A 15,204-nucleotide genomic window follows, 5' to 3' on the forward strand; every position below is an offset into this window, starting at 1 on the left:
AGCTCTTCAGCTCAAGGCGAGCGCTCTACCACTTGAGCTACAGCGCCACTTCCGGTTTTCTGGTGGTTTATTGGAGATAGGAGTCTCACGGTCTCTCCTGCCCAGGCTGGCTTTGAACCGCGATCCTCAGATCTCAGCCTCCTGAGTAGCTAGGATTACAGGCGTGGGGAATACAATTCTTTAAAGTGTCTGACATTATAATATATATATGTATATACATATATATATATATACATATATATATATATATAGTTAATAATAGTACTAAGGGTTTTCTTTCAGTCCCAATATCCCTAAAAAATAATTTAGTACATTTTCAAAAACTAAAAAGTCATTATCCCCAAATTCGGTATTCACGCCCAGTCCCTCTGAGAAGCCCTGCTCCACCCTGCCTGGACTGCAGGAGGGTGGAGGGACACTTTGCACAGCGCACCCAGAGCAGAGACAGCCAGGCCAAGCCATGAGGACCTCAGCTCCTGGCCAGGAAGAAGCCCCCACGTGGCATCCTGCGTCCCTGCCTCCACCAGCACAGAAGCCGTGTGAAAAGGGAGAACTGTACACTGCAGGAAGGAAGAACCATTCTACATAAATTACCATAACATAAAACATTCTGGTCAATTCTGCCTCATCTAGTCAGACAAGTCAAGAAAAAGGATCCATTCATTTCTGTCTTTCTCCTTCAGACACTTGAATTGCCCGCCAGTCTCCAACTTCCTGCGCGATCCAATAATTGTTTCAACCCACAGAGCGATGCAAAAACTTCCGCCGGGGGCCAGGGCTTCACCTGACGCGGAGGATAAAGTGCCAACAAAGTCTAGCTCTGAAGTCTCCAGCAAGTTAATGCGCCCTCTCTGAGACTTCAAGTATAAAACAGGTTGCGGGGCTGGACAGGTGGATCAGTGGTAGAGTGCTTGCCTTGCATGCATGAGGCCCTGGGTTCAATTCCCCAGCACCACATAAGCAAAAAAAAAAAAAGCCGGAAGTGGCGCTGTGGCTCAGGTGGTAGAGCACTAGCCTTGAGCTGAAGAGCTGAGGGACAGTGCCCAGGCCCCGAGTTCAGGCCCCACAACCGGACCCAAAAAAAACAAAAGCAACAAAACAAAACAGGTTGCATCAGATAGTCTAGATGATAACAAAGAACCCAAACATCACATGCTGACCCACACAAGCTCATCCCTCTCTACCTGCTCCCACGTCACAGCTGACCATAGAAATGGGGTACACCCAAACTGGCACTTTCACCTGGTCCTCCACCCGACTGCTGCCACGTGATGCCCAGGCTGACCTCTCACGGGTCCTCAGCAAGCAGCCAACAAGCAGGACGTGGGCTGTGGCACAGAGCTTGAGAGGCATGGAGGCCAGGCCCGGCTCAGTGGACCCTGTGGCATCCCCAGCTGACTTTCAGCAGCAGTCAGGCACAGACTGGGGTGTCTCTCCCATGGAGGAAATGGAGGAGGGCAGCAAGTCCTGGCTCAGACTATGCTCTTTGAAACTGACAGGTGTCCTGTGTCAGGGTCTGTTCTCAGCAACCAAGAATCTAACAGGTCTCCAAGAGAAAAAGGGGGGTTAGGAATACCCTTTCACCCCCAAAATGATCTGGGAGAGTAGCTAGGGCCACAGCTGGTCTCTGGGTCTCCATGAGACACTGAACTCTTCCTGAAGAATCAAATGTTGACCACACCCAGCTGCTCTGCTCCCAGCCGCCGCCATGGCTGAGCAGTTACTATGAGCCTTCCCTCCCAACAACTCCACAAAGGCAGTCCCATCACCTCCACTGACAGCTAGGGAAACTGAGGCACAAGCCTGGGAGACACCGGACAAGGGTCCCCCATCCGGGTGCTGAAGCAAAGCCCTCCTGCCCTGTCTGTGTCCCTGGTGCCGTTGGCTGCACTGTACATGTCGCTCCGCTGGGAACGCACCCAGCGGGCCACCGTCCCTCTGCAGGACAGCGCACATGCGTTCACCACCACGGAGCCCAGTGCTGTCACTCACACACTGCACGGCCGCGGCACACACAGATCGCTCTGCATGGCCATAGCAAGCACAGATGCTATGCTGGGAATTTCCAGTGGCTCGAAGCAGGCACTAAAACCTCCCTAAATTATCCATCTCTCCCCTAGAGGTCCAAAGTAATCACCTAAGACATCCCTGTTCAGAGTGCTGGGGCAGCATGCGTAGCCCTGCTCCCCCCTCGGGTGACCGCCTGCTGGATGCAGCTGAATCCCAATACCAATTACTGGGAGCTTTCGACTCCCATTAACAAAGCCCTCACCGCACTTCCAGTAAGAGCGTCCAATGGCTGGGAAAGGGGCCTAGCCCACAGAAACCCATGCGGGCCCTTCCTGTGACTCCACCTCTTCCTGGTCTTGAAGATGTGCTTGGAAGGAGTTGCCGTGCATCCCCCACCCCCCACTACTCAACACCACAGGCAAGTCTGGGAGCAGAGAGCAGCTTCCTGCTGAGCACCCGCCCTGCACTCCAGGATCACAGCCACAAGCCCTCAAGGGCTGTGGGCCTAGCCAGCATGCAGCCCTGAAGCAGGGCTCTGGGGAGAGCCAGAGGGAGAGGCCCCAGCCCCGTGAACTCAGGGAACCCTGGGACACAGGCGAAGGTGTGCAGAGCCAGCTAACCTGCCTGACCCAGCACCCTGCCCGGCCTCCTGGCCCGCTCGGCCTTCCTGAGCCGGCTCTGGCCACGCATTTGCTGGGAGGGGGCTGGCCCTGGTGAGGACTACGTGCCGCCTGAACACTGGCTTTCCGATGGGGACAGCTGCCCCTGCAGCTGCAGCCTGGGCCAGCTGGACACTCGCAGTTATCAGCTGCAGATCAGACAGACAGCACTCAGGCAAGGACATAACAACACTCAAATCCCAAACACCACAAGGTCTGTGCGCAGGGAGCACTGGCAGAGTGCTGTGGGGCAGCGGTACATCCCAGCGTGAGCATCATGGGACTCGAGGAGGAAGTGGTATGTCCCAGCGTGAGCATCATGGGACTGGAGAGGAAGCAGTACATCCCAGCGTGAGCATCATGGGACTCGAGGAGGAAGTGGTATGTCCCAGTGTGAGCATCATGAGACTGGAGAGGAAGCAGTACATCCCAGTGTGAAGCATCATGGGACTCGAGGAGGAAGTGGTATGTCCCAGTGTGAGCATCATGGGACTCGAGGAGGAAGTGGTATGTCCCAGTGTGAAGCATCATAGGAATTGAGGAACAAGCAGTATGTTCCAGTGTGAAACATCATGGGACTCAAGGAAGCGGAAACTGCTAGCATGAAGCATCATGGTACTTGAGGAGGAAACAGTACCTCCCAGTGTGAAACATCATGGGAATCAAGAAGAAAGCAGTATATCCTGGTATAAATCATCATGGGAATTGAGCAGGAAGTGGTACTTCCCAGTGTGAAGCATCAAGAGACTCAAGGAGGAAGCGGTGTGTCCCAGTGTAAAGCGTCATGGGAACCGAGCAGGAAGCAGTATGTCCCAGTGTGAAGCATCATGGGAACCGAGCAGGAAGCAGTACATCCCAGTGGGAAGCATCAAGGGACTCAGGGAGGAAGCGGCATATCCCAGTGTGAAGCATCAAGGGACTCAAGGAAGCGGCACATCCCAGTGTGAAGCATCATGGGATTCAGGACATTAGTGGCTGCTCTCTCACAGGCTACTCTCCTATTCAGACCCCACATGCCCAGCGAGTCTCAGAGCCTTCCCTTATAAAGGCCATCTCAGAACCTAGAATATTCACATAGCATCTACACATCACTCAGTAAAGCAGGGTTACAAGGAATTACCCTGAAAAGGAAGAGACCAGAAAGGTTAATAACTCCTGCCCTGGAAGTGGTTTGTGGGTACAGATGAGAGACCTGGGGTACGTGCCTGAGTGTGGTAATCAGTACTACATCTACCTGTCCACTGTCCAGCATCACCCACCCACACATCAACCCCTCCCCAGAGGTGGAAAACACAAATGCACTCTCCAGAATGGCTCTCTCTGGCCCAGGTCTGAGTCCAGGGTCCCCATTCCCCCATGCCATCATTCCTTCCTCCTAGTGACCAGAGATGACCATTCAGGGCTACTGGTAAAGTGTTAGACCAGGCAAAGAAACAGAGCACTGATACTTACATCTCAAATAAAGGCACCAATTCCAAAGGCCTTTCTAATGCATCAACTCTCAGAAAGGCTGTTCACTAGGGAAGAGGGAAACATGACCAGAGAGACCGGGCCATCAGGCTGCCCAGCACTGGCCCGTCCAGGCTGCCTTCAGTCAGGGTCACACTCAGAACCCTGACAGGTTCATCAGGGAAAATCACACTGGTGCTCAAAAGGTTCATCTTAGGGAAATTGGTGGAAATACATTTTGCAAATGTCATTTTAATGTTAAACTATTGTATTATTCATCATTTACTCTTTTACCCAGCTTAAGTAGTTATTAGTGCTTCACATACCAGAAACTGTGTCATAGAAAAATATTTTAAGCATTTTCAATCACTTTTTAGAACTACAGGAGTAATGAATGTTTACCTCAAAATATTCTCCACTGCACTGTAATGAACAAGGTCAGTGTTCAGAGCAAATTAAATTAATAAATAGGTTGTCTAAAATACACAAGTGGAAAAGTAATCCTAACTGTAGGCAACAATCTGCACACACACACACACACACACACACACACACACACACACACACACACACACACACACACACACACACACACACACACACACTTCTCGGCTCACACTTAACACTTCAACTCTTCCAGGCCTGGAACCTTCCCAGAACCAACTCCACCCTCCCTTCTGCCAAAACCCACTCCATTCTGCAGGAAGGAAAAGCATAAAATTCAGTTCATAATCTGAGGCAAACATTGAGGCCTCAGTTTGGAAAATGAAAGGATACTGCAGTGACAAAACATAGTCCAACCCTTCAAACCATCAAGGTGCTTAACTCCTGTGACGGAGCCCAAACAAGAGCCAGCCAAGTTTAGGCTAGCCACTGGGCAGCAGCTCCAGAGATGGTCACGGGCAGAGGCAGAGATCTGAGACCCAGAGGTGGCTCAAATCCAGAGGTCAGGGACAAAGACCTGCGGGCTGGCCGCTGAGAATGACAGGGCGGAAAGGACCAGGCCTGAGTGGAACTGTATTCCCCTGTCCTTTGAAGCACAGGCTTGGGAGAGAATGGAGAGAGTGGACAGAGTGGGCAGCTGAGGGCTGGAAGAGAGCTGTAAGGACGCTCCCCTCCCTCTCCCTCTCTCCCCCCTTCCTGGGGCTTGAACTCAGCCTCCAGCTCTCCCTTGGCGGCTCATTGTCCAGAGCCCGACCTCAAGGGCAGGGACTGCTCCCGCTTCCAGTCTCTTCTCCACGCACAGCCACAGCCCAGTCCGAAGTGACCGCTCACGAGACGGAAGTGAGCACGGCCCTCCCGGCCGCCCCAAAGCCTTTTCTTAGCTGGCGACAGTGACCCAACAGAGCCGCGACCCATCTGCTGCGCAGGGCCGGCCGTGCCGGGCAGAGCCTGAAGCCGCGGAGCGGGGGGGGGGGGGGGGGGGGGGGGGGGGGGGGGAGCGGGGGGAGCGGGGGCGAAGGGAGAAGGCGGCCGGGCGCGCAGGGCGTGGCCAGGGCAAGGCAGCCCTCAGACCACACCCGGCGCGGAAGCGGCCGCGGTGCTGCTGCAGCGGGGCGAGAGCAGCCTGCGCCCCGCCGCCCTGGGAGCCCCGCATCACCCCCGGGCCATGCGCCCTGGGAGCCCCGCATCACCCCCGGGCCATGCGCCCTGGGAGCCCCGCATCACCCCCGGGCCGGCCGCCTGGGAGCCCCGCAGCACCCCCGGGCCATGCGCCCTGGGAGCCCCGCATCACCCCCGGGCCGGCCGCCTGGGAGCCCCGCATCACCCCCGGGCCATGCGCCCTGGGAGCCCCGCATCACCCCCGGGCCGGCCGCCTGGGAGCCCCGCATCACCCCCGGGCCATGCGCCCTGGGAGCCCCGCATCACCCCCGGGCCGGCCGCCTGGGAGCCCCGCATCACCCCCGGGCCGGCCGCCTGGGAGCCCCGCATCACCCCCGGGCCATGCGCCCTGGGAGCCCCGCATCACCCCCCGGCCGGCCGGCTGCCCTGGGAGCCCCGCATCACCCCCGGGCCGGCCCCAGGAGCCGTGACACCGCGGCCGGCCAGGCGGGCACGAGTCCGCCCTCCGCCAGGGGCCAGGACTCCCGGAGAGCCCGCTGCGAACCGCTCTGGAAGAGGGGGCCGGGGGACCCGGGCGGAGAGCGCGGGGCCGGCGGGTGCTCGGGTCGGCCGGCGCCGCGCCGTGGCGCTGACCCCACCCAAGCCGTGGCCCCCGCCCCCGGGCGCCCGCGGGTCCCGGCCCGGACGGGCGGCGGGGACACAGCGCCCGCAGTGCGACGGCGCGGACCCGGCCCCGGCCGCGCGCGGCCCGGGGCTCCGCGCGCGCCCACCCGGCGCTGGGGCCCAGGACACGGGGGGGCGGGGGGACACGAGACCAGGACGGGGATGCGAACCGGACCCAGGGAGGAAGGGATCTGGGGGTCCGGCGCGGGCGGACGGTCCTCACTTCGGGCCCGCAAGGACCGGCGCGGGCGCTGGGAGACTGACGGAGCGGAGCGGGTCCGCCCGGCCCTCGGGGCTCCGCCGGGGCAGCGGAGAGGCCGTCCCCGCGGGTCCGCGCCGCGGACGGGACGGCGGCGAGGGGAAGGGGTCGGCGCGAGCGGGAGGGGCGCGGCGGCGGGGCGCGGGGCGCGGGGCGCTCACCTTGGGTTTGTACAGCCACTTTCGGAACCTGTTCATCATCGCCGCGCCCGCCCGGGCCGGGCTCGAGACGGCCCCCGCCCGCCGCAGCGCTGCGCTCCGCTCGGGCCCGGCCGCGGCGCGGGGAGGACGTGGAGGCCGGGGCCGGGCCGGGCCCCCCCCCCCCGTGCGGGCCGGGGGCGGCTGGGCGCAGAGGACTGCGGGCGGGCGGGCGCGCGGGGCAGGTGCGCAGCCCGGAGGATGCTCGGGGAGCGGCGCACCGGGCGGGCCCGGAACCGCGGGCGGGCGGGCGGGCGGGCGGGCGGGCTCCGGGACCGGCGCGGGCACGGGGGCGCGCGGCGCCTCGCCGCTCCCTGGCACCCCGCGCCTGCTCTGGTCACCGCCGCCCCGCGCCGCACATGCGCCGAGGGCGCACGAGCCCCCAGCCCGCCGCGAGCCGCGGGCGGGGCCCGCCGGGGAGGCCGCCAATCCCGGCGCCGCGCCGCGCCCGCCCGAGGAGCGCGCCCGCCGGGCCGCGCGATCCGAACTACAAATCCCGGCGTGCACCGCGGGCGGCCTCCAGCGGCGCGGCGTTGCTAAGCGACGACGCCCAAACGACGCCCCGCCGGCCGGGAGGGTGAGCTGCCGGCAGCGTCCGCGACCCCTTCCCGACCCCTCCGCGACCCCTCCGCGACCCTCGCCCCGGTGGGCGCGGGTGCAGGCGGAGAGGCCCGGCGGCCGGCAGGTACGCGGGCGGGCCGGGCTGGGGCGGGGCCCGGCGGGGGTCGGGGCCCGGGCCTCGGCGCCGCTCCGGGCGAGCGTCCTGGACGCTCGCCGTCTGGCCCGCCCGCGAGCGTTTGGCCGCCGCTGGCCACCGTGCGGGAGGCCACCCGCCTCCCGAGGGCGCGTAGCCGAGGGCGCGTAGCGGTGCTTCGAAAGGTACTTCCCCATTCCCACCCAGCACGCGGCCCGTGCGCTCCAGAGGAACCCGAGCACCGGTGCCGCGCCCGGCGCACGCGTCCCTGCGGCCGGGTTCACGCTGCCCCGGAGCCCGGCCTGCCGGGGGGGGGGGGGTAGCCCGGCCTGCCCCGGAGCCCGGCCTGCCCCGGAGCCCAGCCTGCCCGGGGTGGGGGAGCCCGGCCTGCCCCGGAGCACGGCCTGCCCGGGGGGGGGGGGGGGGGGAGCCCGGCCTGCCCCGGAGCCCGGCCTGCCCCGGAGCCCGGCCTGCCCGGGGGGGGGGGGGGGGCGGGGGAGCCCGGCCTGCCCGGGGGAGCCCGGCCTGCACTGGGGAGGTAGGGCCTTCCGCACAGAATTCAGAAGCAGCCGGCACCGCTGGTTACCTGGCCCAGGGTTCGGATCCCCGACCTCTGTTACATGAAGCTAAACCCGAATGATTTTCGTGCTCCCCTCGGGCAACCACCTCTCTCTGCTCTTATCCCCAAGATTTCCACCCATCCACTGCTGCGAAGTTCACTATCAAGTCACCTTGGCCTGGATGCTGCTATAGTCAGCAATCAGGACTCTCACCTCTTCTGCAATGTCAGCAGCCGGTGATTCCAGCCACTGCCAGGCTGACTTGGCTGGAAGGCATTCTCCTCTCCTCCTGCCCCAGGCTCTTTCCCCAGCTCCCTCTGCCCACACCTCCTCATGGTGGAGGCCAGGGACTCAACCATCCTCAGCAGTCATTCTTCACCCCATCTTGAGTGATTGCCTGCAGCCGCCTGTTTTCCTCTAGCGCCTCCAAACCTAGGTCACCAGTGAGCCCACACCTGCGTATCTGTTCTTCACCAGCTGGGTGTGAAATTGAACATGTCCTACCCACACTGCCCTCAGTCTTCCCCCATGAAATCTGCTCCTTCCAAAGCCCGAGTCCCTTGGTGAGAGAACTAACAGTAGTGGTTTGGTGTCACCGCCCAGTGTAATTTATGGCTTTTATCTATGGGCCTGTCCTTGTCCAGCTCCAGGGTCTGGGGAAGTTGCTGCTCACAAACTCTCTTCCTGGGCTTCTCATAGTTTGGAATTTTGCTCAGGATAAAGACTGATGTCAAGGAAGTGGGAAAGCAGGTAGGAGTAGGTACAGCTGCACACAGTAAAATAAAATTCCATCATTATAGTTCGTTCATGTCCATAAAAGAAGTCCTTGGAGAGGCAGTCCTGGGGTAGAGCAGCCCCGCAGTCCTCAGGAGTCAGCACATGCCATTTCTCATCATGATCAGGATGGCTGCCCAAGTTGATTCCTTCACCTTCTGAGCCCAGGCACCAAATGAAAAAGAGAAAGGGTTCCAGCAGAATTTCCAGCAACCCCTACACATGACCACCTTCCTGCTTCCCGGTGAACTCACACCATCACCTTTCTGGTGGTCAGCTATGGGCAAACCTTTACTCTTGTGAAAGGGAGAGTAGTGTTTGAGAAGCAAGCAGAAAACTCTGGCCCTTGGAGCTGGGCTTTAAGCAAAAGTAACAAGGCACCTTTGGACAGCAGTGCTTAGGAGAATGCTTGGATGCTGTCCCTCAGCTCTTCATCTCAAGGTTAGCACTCTTAACACTTGAGCCCAAGCACCATTTTAAGCTTATGTGGTGCTGAGGAATCAAACCCAGGGCCTGATGTATGCAAGGCAAGCACCCTACCACTGAGCCACTTTACTAGCCCCATAATCTTGGAAACATCTTTTAACTAACATACAATTGGGTTGCTATACAAATGATGCATGGTGGTTTCTCAACATCAAAATAAAGCCAAGAGACTAGAAATGTGAATCACATGGTAGAACACTTGCCTAGCATGTGTGAGGCCCTAGGTTCAATCTCCAGTACCACAAAAGAATAAGGCTGCAGCTGTGCACTGTTGGGTCACACTTGTAATCCTAACTACACAGGAGAATGAGATCTGAGAATCACAGTTCAAGCCAGCCCAGGTAAGAAAGACCCTGAGTCTCCTATCTACAGTTAACCATCAAAAAGCTAGAAATGGAGCTGTGGCTCAAATGATAGAGTGCCAGCCTTGAGCTAAAAGCCAAGCAAGAATTCAAGGCCCTGAGTTCAAGCCCTAGTACCAGCACAAAAAAAAATTAAGGGGCAGGTGGGGATTTAGCTCAGTGTAAGAGCACTTGCCTGGCAAGTGCAAGGCTCTGAGTTTAGTCCTCAGCTCTGCAAATAATAATAATTGTTTTTTTAACCTGAAATCATAGTCCTAAGAGAAATTAGCCAGACTCAGACAAGTACCACGTTTTCTCTCACGTGTAGAAGCTAGAAGGAAAAAAAAAAAAAAAAAAAAAGAAGCCAGGTGCCAGTAGCTCACACCTGTAATTCTAGCCATTCAGGAGTCTGAGATCTGAGGATCGTAGTTCAAAGCCAGTCCAGGGGGAAAGCCCATGAGACCATCTCCAATTAACTACCTCCAAAATCACAAGAGGAGCCATGGCTCAAGTGGTAGAGCACTAGCCTTGAGAAAAACAGGTGGGATAGTGCCCAAGCCTTGAGTTCAAGCCCTAGGACCGGCATGCAGGAGTACACACACATACACAAAGACAGTTGAAGGGAGACAATTAGAAACTGAGCTGAGCTGAGCTGGAGGGGTGAGAGGAGGAGGGGACAGTGGGCCATGAATTCAATATATGCTCAAAAGTAAACATTTCATTAGATTTTTAAAAGCTAAAAATAGACACATAAATAGGTAGGTAGATAGCTGAATAGACAGACAGACAGACAGATAGACAGACAGACAGACAGACAGATAGATAGATAGATAGATAGATAGATAGATAGATAGATAGATAGATAGATAGATAGATAGGATAGGATAGCTAAGGCTGAGGTTCTGGAACCATGCTTCAGACCCGGATGTGACTCCGGCTCCTACCCCAGCATGTGATTGCTTTGGCAGTTTCTATGGTAACTCAGCCCTTTCCTCATGCTGATCCTCCCGGAGCTGCACCTGCTCTGTGCCAGGTGTAGGGGTGTAGAGCCCCTGTCCCCGGAGCCCTCAGACCAGCAGCAAGCCAGAGCTACCCAGAGGGGTGGTGTGAGATCCCTCTCTGCCCTTCCATCTGGTGTGGGGCTGCTCCTTCAGAGCCGTCCAGAGTCTAGGGCAGGAGGGAGCGGCAGGAAACCCTCATACCCAGGAGTGTTTGCACACATGCCTGGGGAGGGGGCTATGTCCCAGCCTGTAATCCTAGCCACTCGGGAGGCTGAGATCTAGAGGATTGACGTTCAAAGCCAGCCTGGGAAGAAAAAAACCCACAAGCCTCCATCTCTAAATTAACCAGCAAAAACCTGGACTTGGAGGTGTGGTTCAAGTAGTAGGATGCCAGCCCAGGGAGCAAGGAGTTTGCACATCAGAAACAATTTTAAAAACATTAGTTCCGCATGTTGGTACACATCTGCACTCACATCTCCTTAGAGGACACGGTATGAAGACTGCGCTGGGCCAGCCCAGGCAAATAGTATGAACCGTATCTGAGAAACAGACTAAAAGCAAAAGGAGCAGTGGGCCTGGTTCAAGGGGTGGAACCTTACACGCTCAAAGGCCTGAGTTCAAACCCTAGTACTGGTCTGAGTGGTTAGAGAGTTAGTCCTCTTTGTGCTTTTACACTTCCTGGGTGCTGGTGAGACGCGGCTCTGAGCGGGGGGCCAGCCTTCCAAGGTGAGATGCTCCGTCTGCCTTCGTGCTCACCGCGGTTTATGAACCCTTCGGCGATGCCAGATCAGGCCTGCAGAAGGACGGCTGCGGGACGTGGTGGGCGGAGGGCCCGGGCTGGGCGGCCCAGTGAGTGATGTGTGGCCCATCCCCACGTGAGGCTGGAGGCCTGGGCGGCCTGAGCAAGCCCGCCCAGCAAGGCCTGCGCTCTACATGGAGGCAGGGAGCGGCCCAGAAGGCTCTGTCCAGAGCCTCCCCCAGACCTGCCTGTCCCTGCTGGGCCTCAGGACAGGAGTAAGCAAGACTGGGGGCCTTGGGGCACCCACCACCTCCCACCCTCGAAATTCCTGGAGCGTCTGGGATTGCTTTCCACTGAGGAGAGAGCTGAGCTGGAACAAAGGCCCCAGCACAGGGCCAGCTCAGGAGGACACAGGCCCTCACACAGGCCAGTGGCACCAGGGTCCCGGAAGGGGTAGGGTTAGCAGGGCAGGAGGGGGACTGGCACTGCAAACCACCTCAGGCCCAGCCCCGCCCCATCCCGCACTGGCTGCCCAGGCTCCCCACCATGGAGCCCTCAGCAAACCCACTGCCTACCCTGCTTCGCTCCTCCTCAACCCCACGGCCACAGGCCTTCCCACTCGCACCCCGCCCTGCAGACCTGAGACACAGAGAGGCTCAGCTGCTGGCCCTGCACTGCCCAGCAGAGCCGGGAGGAATGGAGGGAGGGAGAATGGCAGGCCCTCCCAGACAATGCCCCAGGAGCTGTAGACAAGACCTCTCCTGCCCGTCCTGCCCGCCGAGAGCCACGTGTGGAGGGGCACCTTGACCCTGCCCTGGGTCAGCAAGGCTGGCCCAGCCCCCACAGCGAGAGCGCAGCGCCGAGCCTGGGCCTGCCCGCCTTGCTGCTTCACCCACCCCCGGCAGATGCTGACACCCACACACACTCTGTTCCTCCAAGGCCCCAGGCGGGCAGGAGAGATGTCACAGAGAAAGAGAATGAGAGAGAACAAACAAGAAAACGAGAGAAAGAACCAGCCTCTGGTCCCCATTGAGTAATGCCCCAGAAAACGGCCCTGCTCCACAACCAGTGCTTCCTCCATGACGGCCGGGGAGTCTGGAGGCTGCCTAGCCCTCCCAGGAGAGGATGCCACATCCAAGGGAGAAGCAGATGGCCCCTGGGCACAGTGCCTCATGCTTGTCCCAGCCCTGCTCCAAGTACCTCGCAGACTGGGGAGCAAAGTGGGCCCAGGACCCTGGAAGGCACCCACCAGGACTTCGTTCACACAGTGAAGCCCTCCCATCCCAGGAGATTTGCTAGAGGTGACCCGAGTGACCAGAGGAGAGGGAGAGAACCCAGGTGGACAATGGGGGTCATTCTCCCACCACCCAGCCTTCTGACGACAGACGTCCTCAGGGTTAGGATAGAACCAGACCAGTGGCTCGTGCCTATAATCCTAGCTACTCAGGAGACTGAAACTGAGAATTAGAGCCCAGCAGGAACATCCATAAGACTCCTATCTCTCACCACCAAAAACATCAGAAGTGGAGCTGTGGATCAAGGGGTAGAGCATTAGCCTTGAGTACAAAAGCTCAGGGACAGCACCCAGGCCCTCAGTCTAAGTCCCAAGACTGGCACCAAAAACAAGAGGGAGAAGGGTGGAGTGGAGCTGCTCCAGGGGCAGTCCCCAGTGCCAGGCTGCCAAGGGGCTGGGCAGGTTCATACAAACCTCCGTTGGCCCTGGGCTCTGCCTGGCACCCAGGGATCTGTTTGATGGAGTCTGGCATCATCCAAGTCAGAGAGTCACTGTCTCTCCCCTCCCCGCTCACCATCAGGCCCCCCAGCCCAGAGTTCCACGGTGAGACCGCTCCACTGGTCTCCAGAAACAGCATGGTGCTGGCACCATCATGGGGGCCAGGCAGGACCTCTCCTGTCCTTGTCCTTAACCACCAGGACGTGAAGCCAACTCCCACCATTTTCCAGACCCAGGAGGCCTTTCTTCTGGTCTCATTAGAGGCTGGTGCTGGCTTCTGTGTCTGCAGCCCTGAGGGCTAGCCCGGTCACCGTTCAGGGCCCAGCAGCGTGGGGACACTGGCCCTCGGTGGGGCAGGTGTCCTGCCTCTCTCTGTGTCCACTGGCTAATGTCTGCAGGGGCCAGAGGCTGCTCTTGGAGAGGACTCAGGAGCCCCCTCATCCTGCTTTTGACATCCTTGTCCTAGAGCCCCTGTCACCCTGGGGTCACCTGCATCTCCTCCACAACCATCCTCGAGTTCAGCCTCAGTTTTTCAGACCTTCATCTAGCCTGCTCTGGACCTGCTGTCCAAGACATACAGGGCCCCCAGGGCTGGAGGAGGGCCCCAGGGCTGGAGGAGGGTCCTCAGGGCTGGAGAAGGGTCCCCAGGGCTGGAGGAGGGGCCCCAGGGCTGGAGGAGGGGCCCCAGGGCTGGAGGAGGGTCCTCAGGGCTGGAGGAGGGTCCTCAGGGCTGGAGGAGGGTCCTCAGGGCTGGAGGAGGGCCCCAGGGCTGGAGGAGGGGCCCCAGGGCTGGAGGAGGGGCCCCAGGGCTGGAGGAGGGGCCCCAGGGCTGGAGGAGGGTCCTCAGGGCTGGAGGAGGGTCCTCAGGGCTGACAGGTGTCTCTGGAATCGCGTGGCCACCCAGTAGCAGTGGGCGTGCCCACTGAGAAACTTCATGACACTGTCATGTTGAGCACCCAGGACTCGTCCTGGAAGACACTTGTCACTCGTTTGGTTCCAGGTTTTGCTTCCTTTTTCCTGCCTTCCTGGAACTCCTCTGCTCATTGGGCTTTGACCTTTGGGAACAGCTTTCTAATTTTGAAGACCCATCACTGGACCCCATCTGGATTGGCCGCTGCTCTGGGGACCTTGCAACATGGCGTCCCTAGACAGCCGCCAACTTAGAGGGCCTGGGTCCCGGACTGGGCCTGGTGGAGGAGAGGTGACCCCACTGCCCTCAGAGCACCAGCACCCAGCTCTGCGGCTCGTGGGGGCCTGTACACCCTGGCTGGCCCAGAGTGGCTGGAGTGAGAGAATGGGAGGGGTGGGGAGCGCAGGCTGGCCCTGGCATTGCCCAGCTGCCCCGAGCAGTCTGACCAGAGCCTGTGTTTGCCTGCTGCATGGCAGATGAGGCCTGTGCCAACTCAGAGGGCAGTTGGGGGCCATTTAATATGGACCCTGGCCTCACATCAAGTAGTTTCTCTTTCCCTGGAGGAGTTGGGGTAAGCCAGTCTTCTCTGGCATGATTCCAGAATGTTCAGGGTCTAGACAGGGCCTGGCCACTTAGCTGTGTCGGTCCTCTCCAGCCTTAGTCCGCTTCTCTCTAAAGTGGAGGTGTTCAGCTGGGGGCCCCAGGCTCCTTCCTGCCTGTCACTGGGCCGGGGTGCTGGGAGGTGGCCAGCGGGCAGTGCCAGAGAGGCTGCAGCAGCCAGTTCAGCCACGCTAGCCACCCGAGTGTCATGGAGAAGGTGACCTGTGGTGATCTGTTTTTAGGGTCCTGCCCGGGAAGATGGGATACTATGGAAAGTGCATCAAGGTTGTGATCGAGCAACTGGACAAGTTCAAGCCAGAGAAGGACAGGCCTGAGCAGTTCCTGGAGATGGCATCCAGCGCCCTGCAGGTAGGGCCAGGGAGGCTGCCTGGCCGCCTGACTGGCCTCAGGGGCGCATATTCCCTGTTCCTTCTTCCCGTGGAGAAGGCCTAAGACCCACGGTGCCGCCCAGAGCCCCTTGGAGCCTTTGCACACCTCTCCATACAGGAGCTGCCCTTGGTCCCCATGCTGGGCAGGCCTTGAGGGGTTGCTGCAGGGCCTTCCACA

At 59.4% G+C, this 15,204-nt stretch overlaps 2 protein-coding genes across 6 annotated transcripts in view; one reads left to right on the top strand and one right to left on the bottom strand.

The window, feature by feature from the left end:
- Zfyve28 (zinc finger FYVE-type containing 28) overlaps nt 1-6,884 on the bottom strand; it is a 90,255-nt gene extending 83,371 nt beyond the window's left edge. For 2 of the 3 annotated variants that reach the window (XM_070021699.1, XM_070021698.1), the window contains exon 1: nt 6,765-6,869. In XM_070021699.1, coding sequence (XP_069877800.1) covers nt 6,765-6,803 — 39 coding nt within the window. In that variant the 5' untranslated portion in view covers nt 6,804-6,869. Of the gene's footprint in view, nt 1-6,764 lie in introns of all 3 variants that reach the window. The other variant, XM_070021700.1, reaches the window with a different exon arrangement.
- Nucleotides 6,885-7,349: 465 nt separating this feature from the next.
- Nucleotides 7,350-15,204, top strand: part of Cfap99 (cilia and flagella associated protein 99) — a 32,642-nt gene continuing 24,787 nt past the window's right edge. Inside the window, exons 1-2 of one of the 3 annotated variants that reach the window (XM_070021702.1) lie at nt 7,350-7,485; nt 14,880-15,006. In XM_070021702.1, the coding sequence (XP_069877803.1) occupies nt 14,896-15,006 (111 nt within the window). In that variant the 5' untranslated portion in view covers nt 7,350-7,485; nt 14,880-14,895. Of the gene's footprint in view, nt 7,486-7,551; nt 7,680-14,879; nt 15,007-15,204 lie in introns of those variants that run through there. The other 2 variants (XM_070021704.1, XM_070021703.1) reach the window with 2 other exon arrangements.

Source organism: Dipodomys merriami, unplaced genomic scaffold, assembly GCF_024711535.1.
Source record: "Dipodomys merriami isolate MVZ:Mamm:240054 unplaced genomic scaffold, mDipMer1.0.p SCAF_143, whole genome shotgun sequence".
In the NCBI taxonomy this organism is placed as follows: Eukaryota; Metazoa; Chordata; class Mammalia; order Rodentia; family Heteromyidae; genus Dipodomys; species Dipodomys merriami.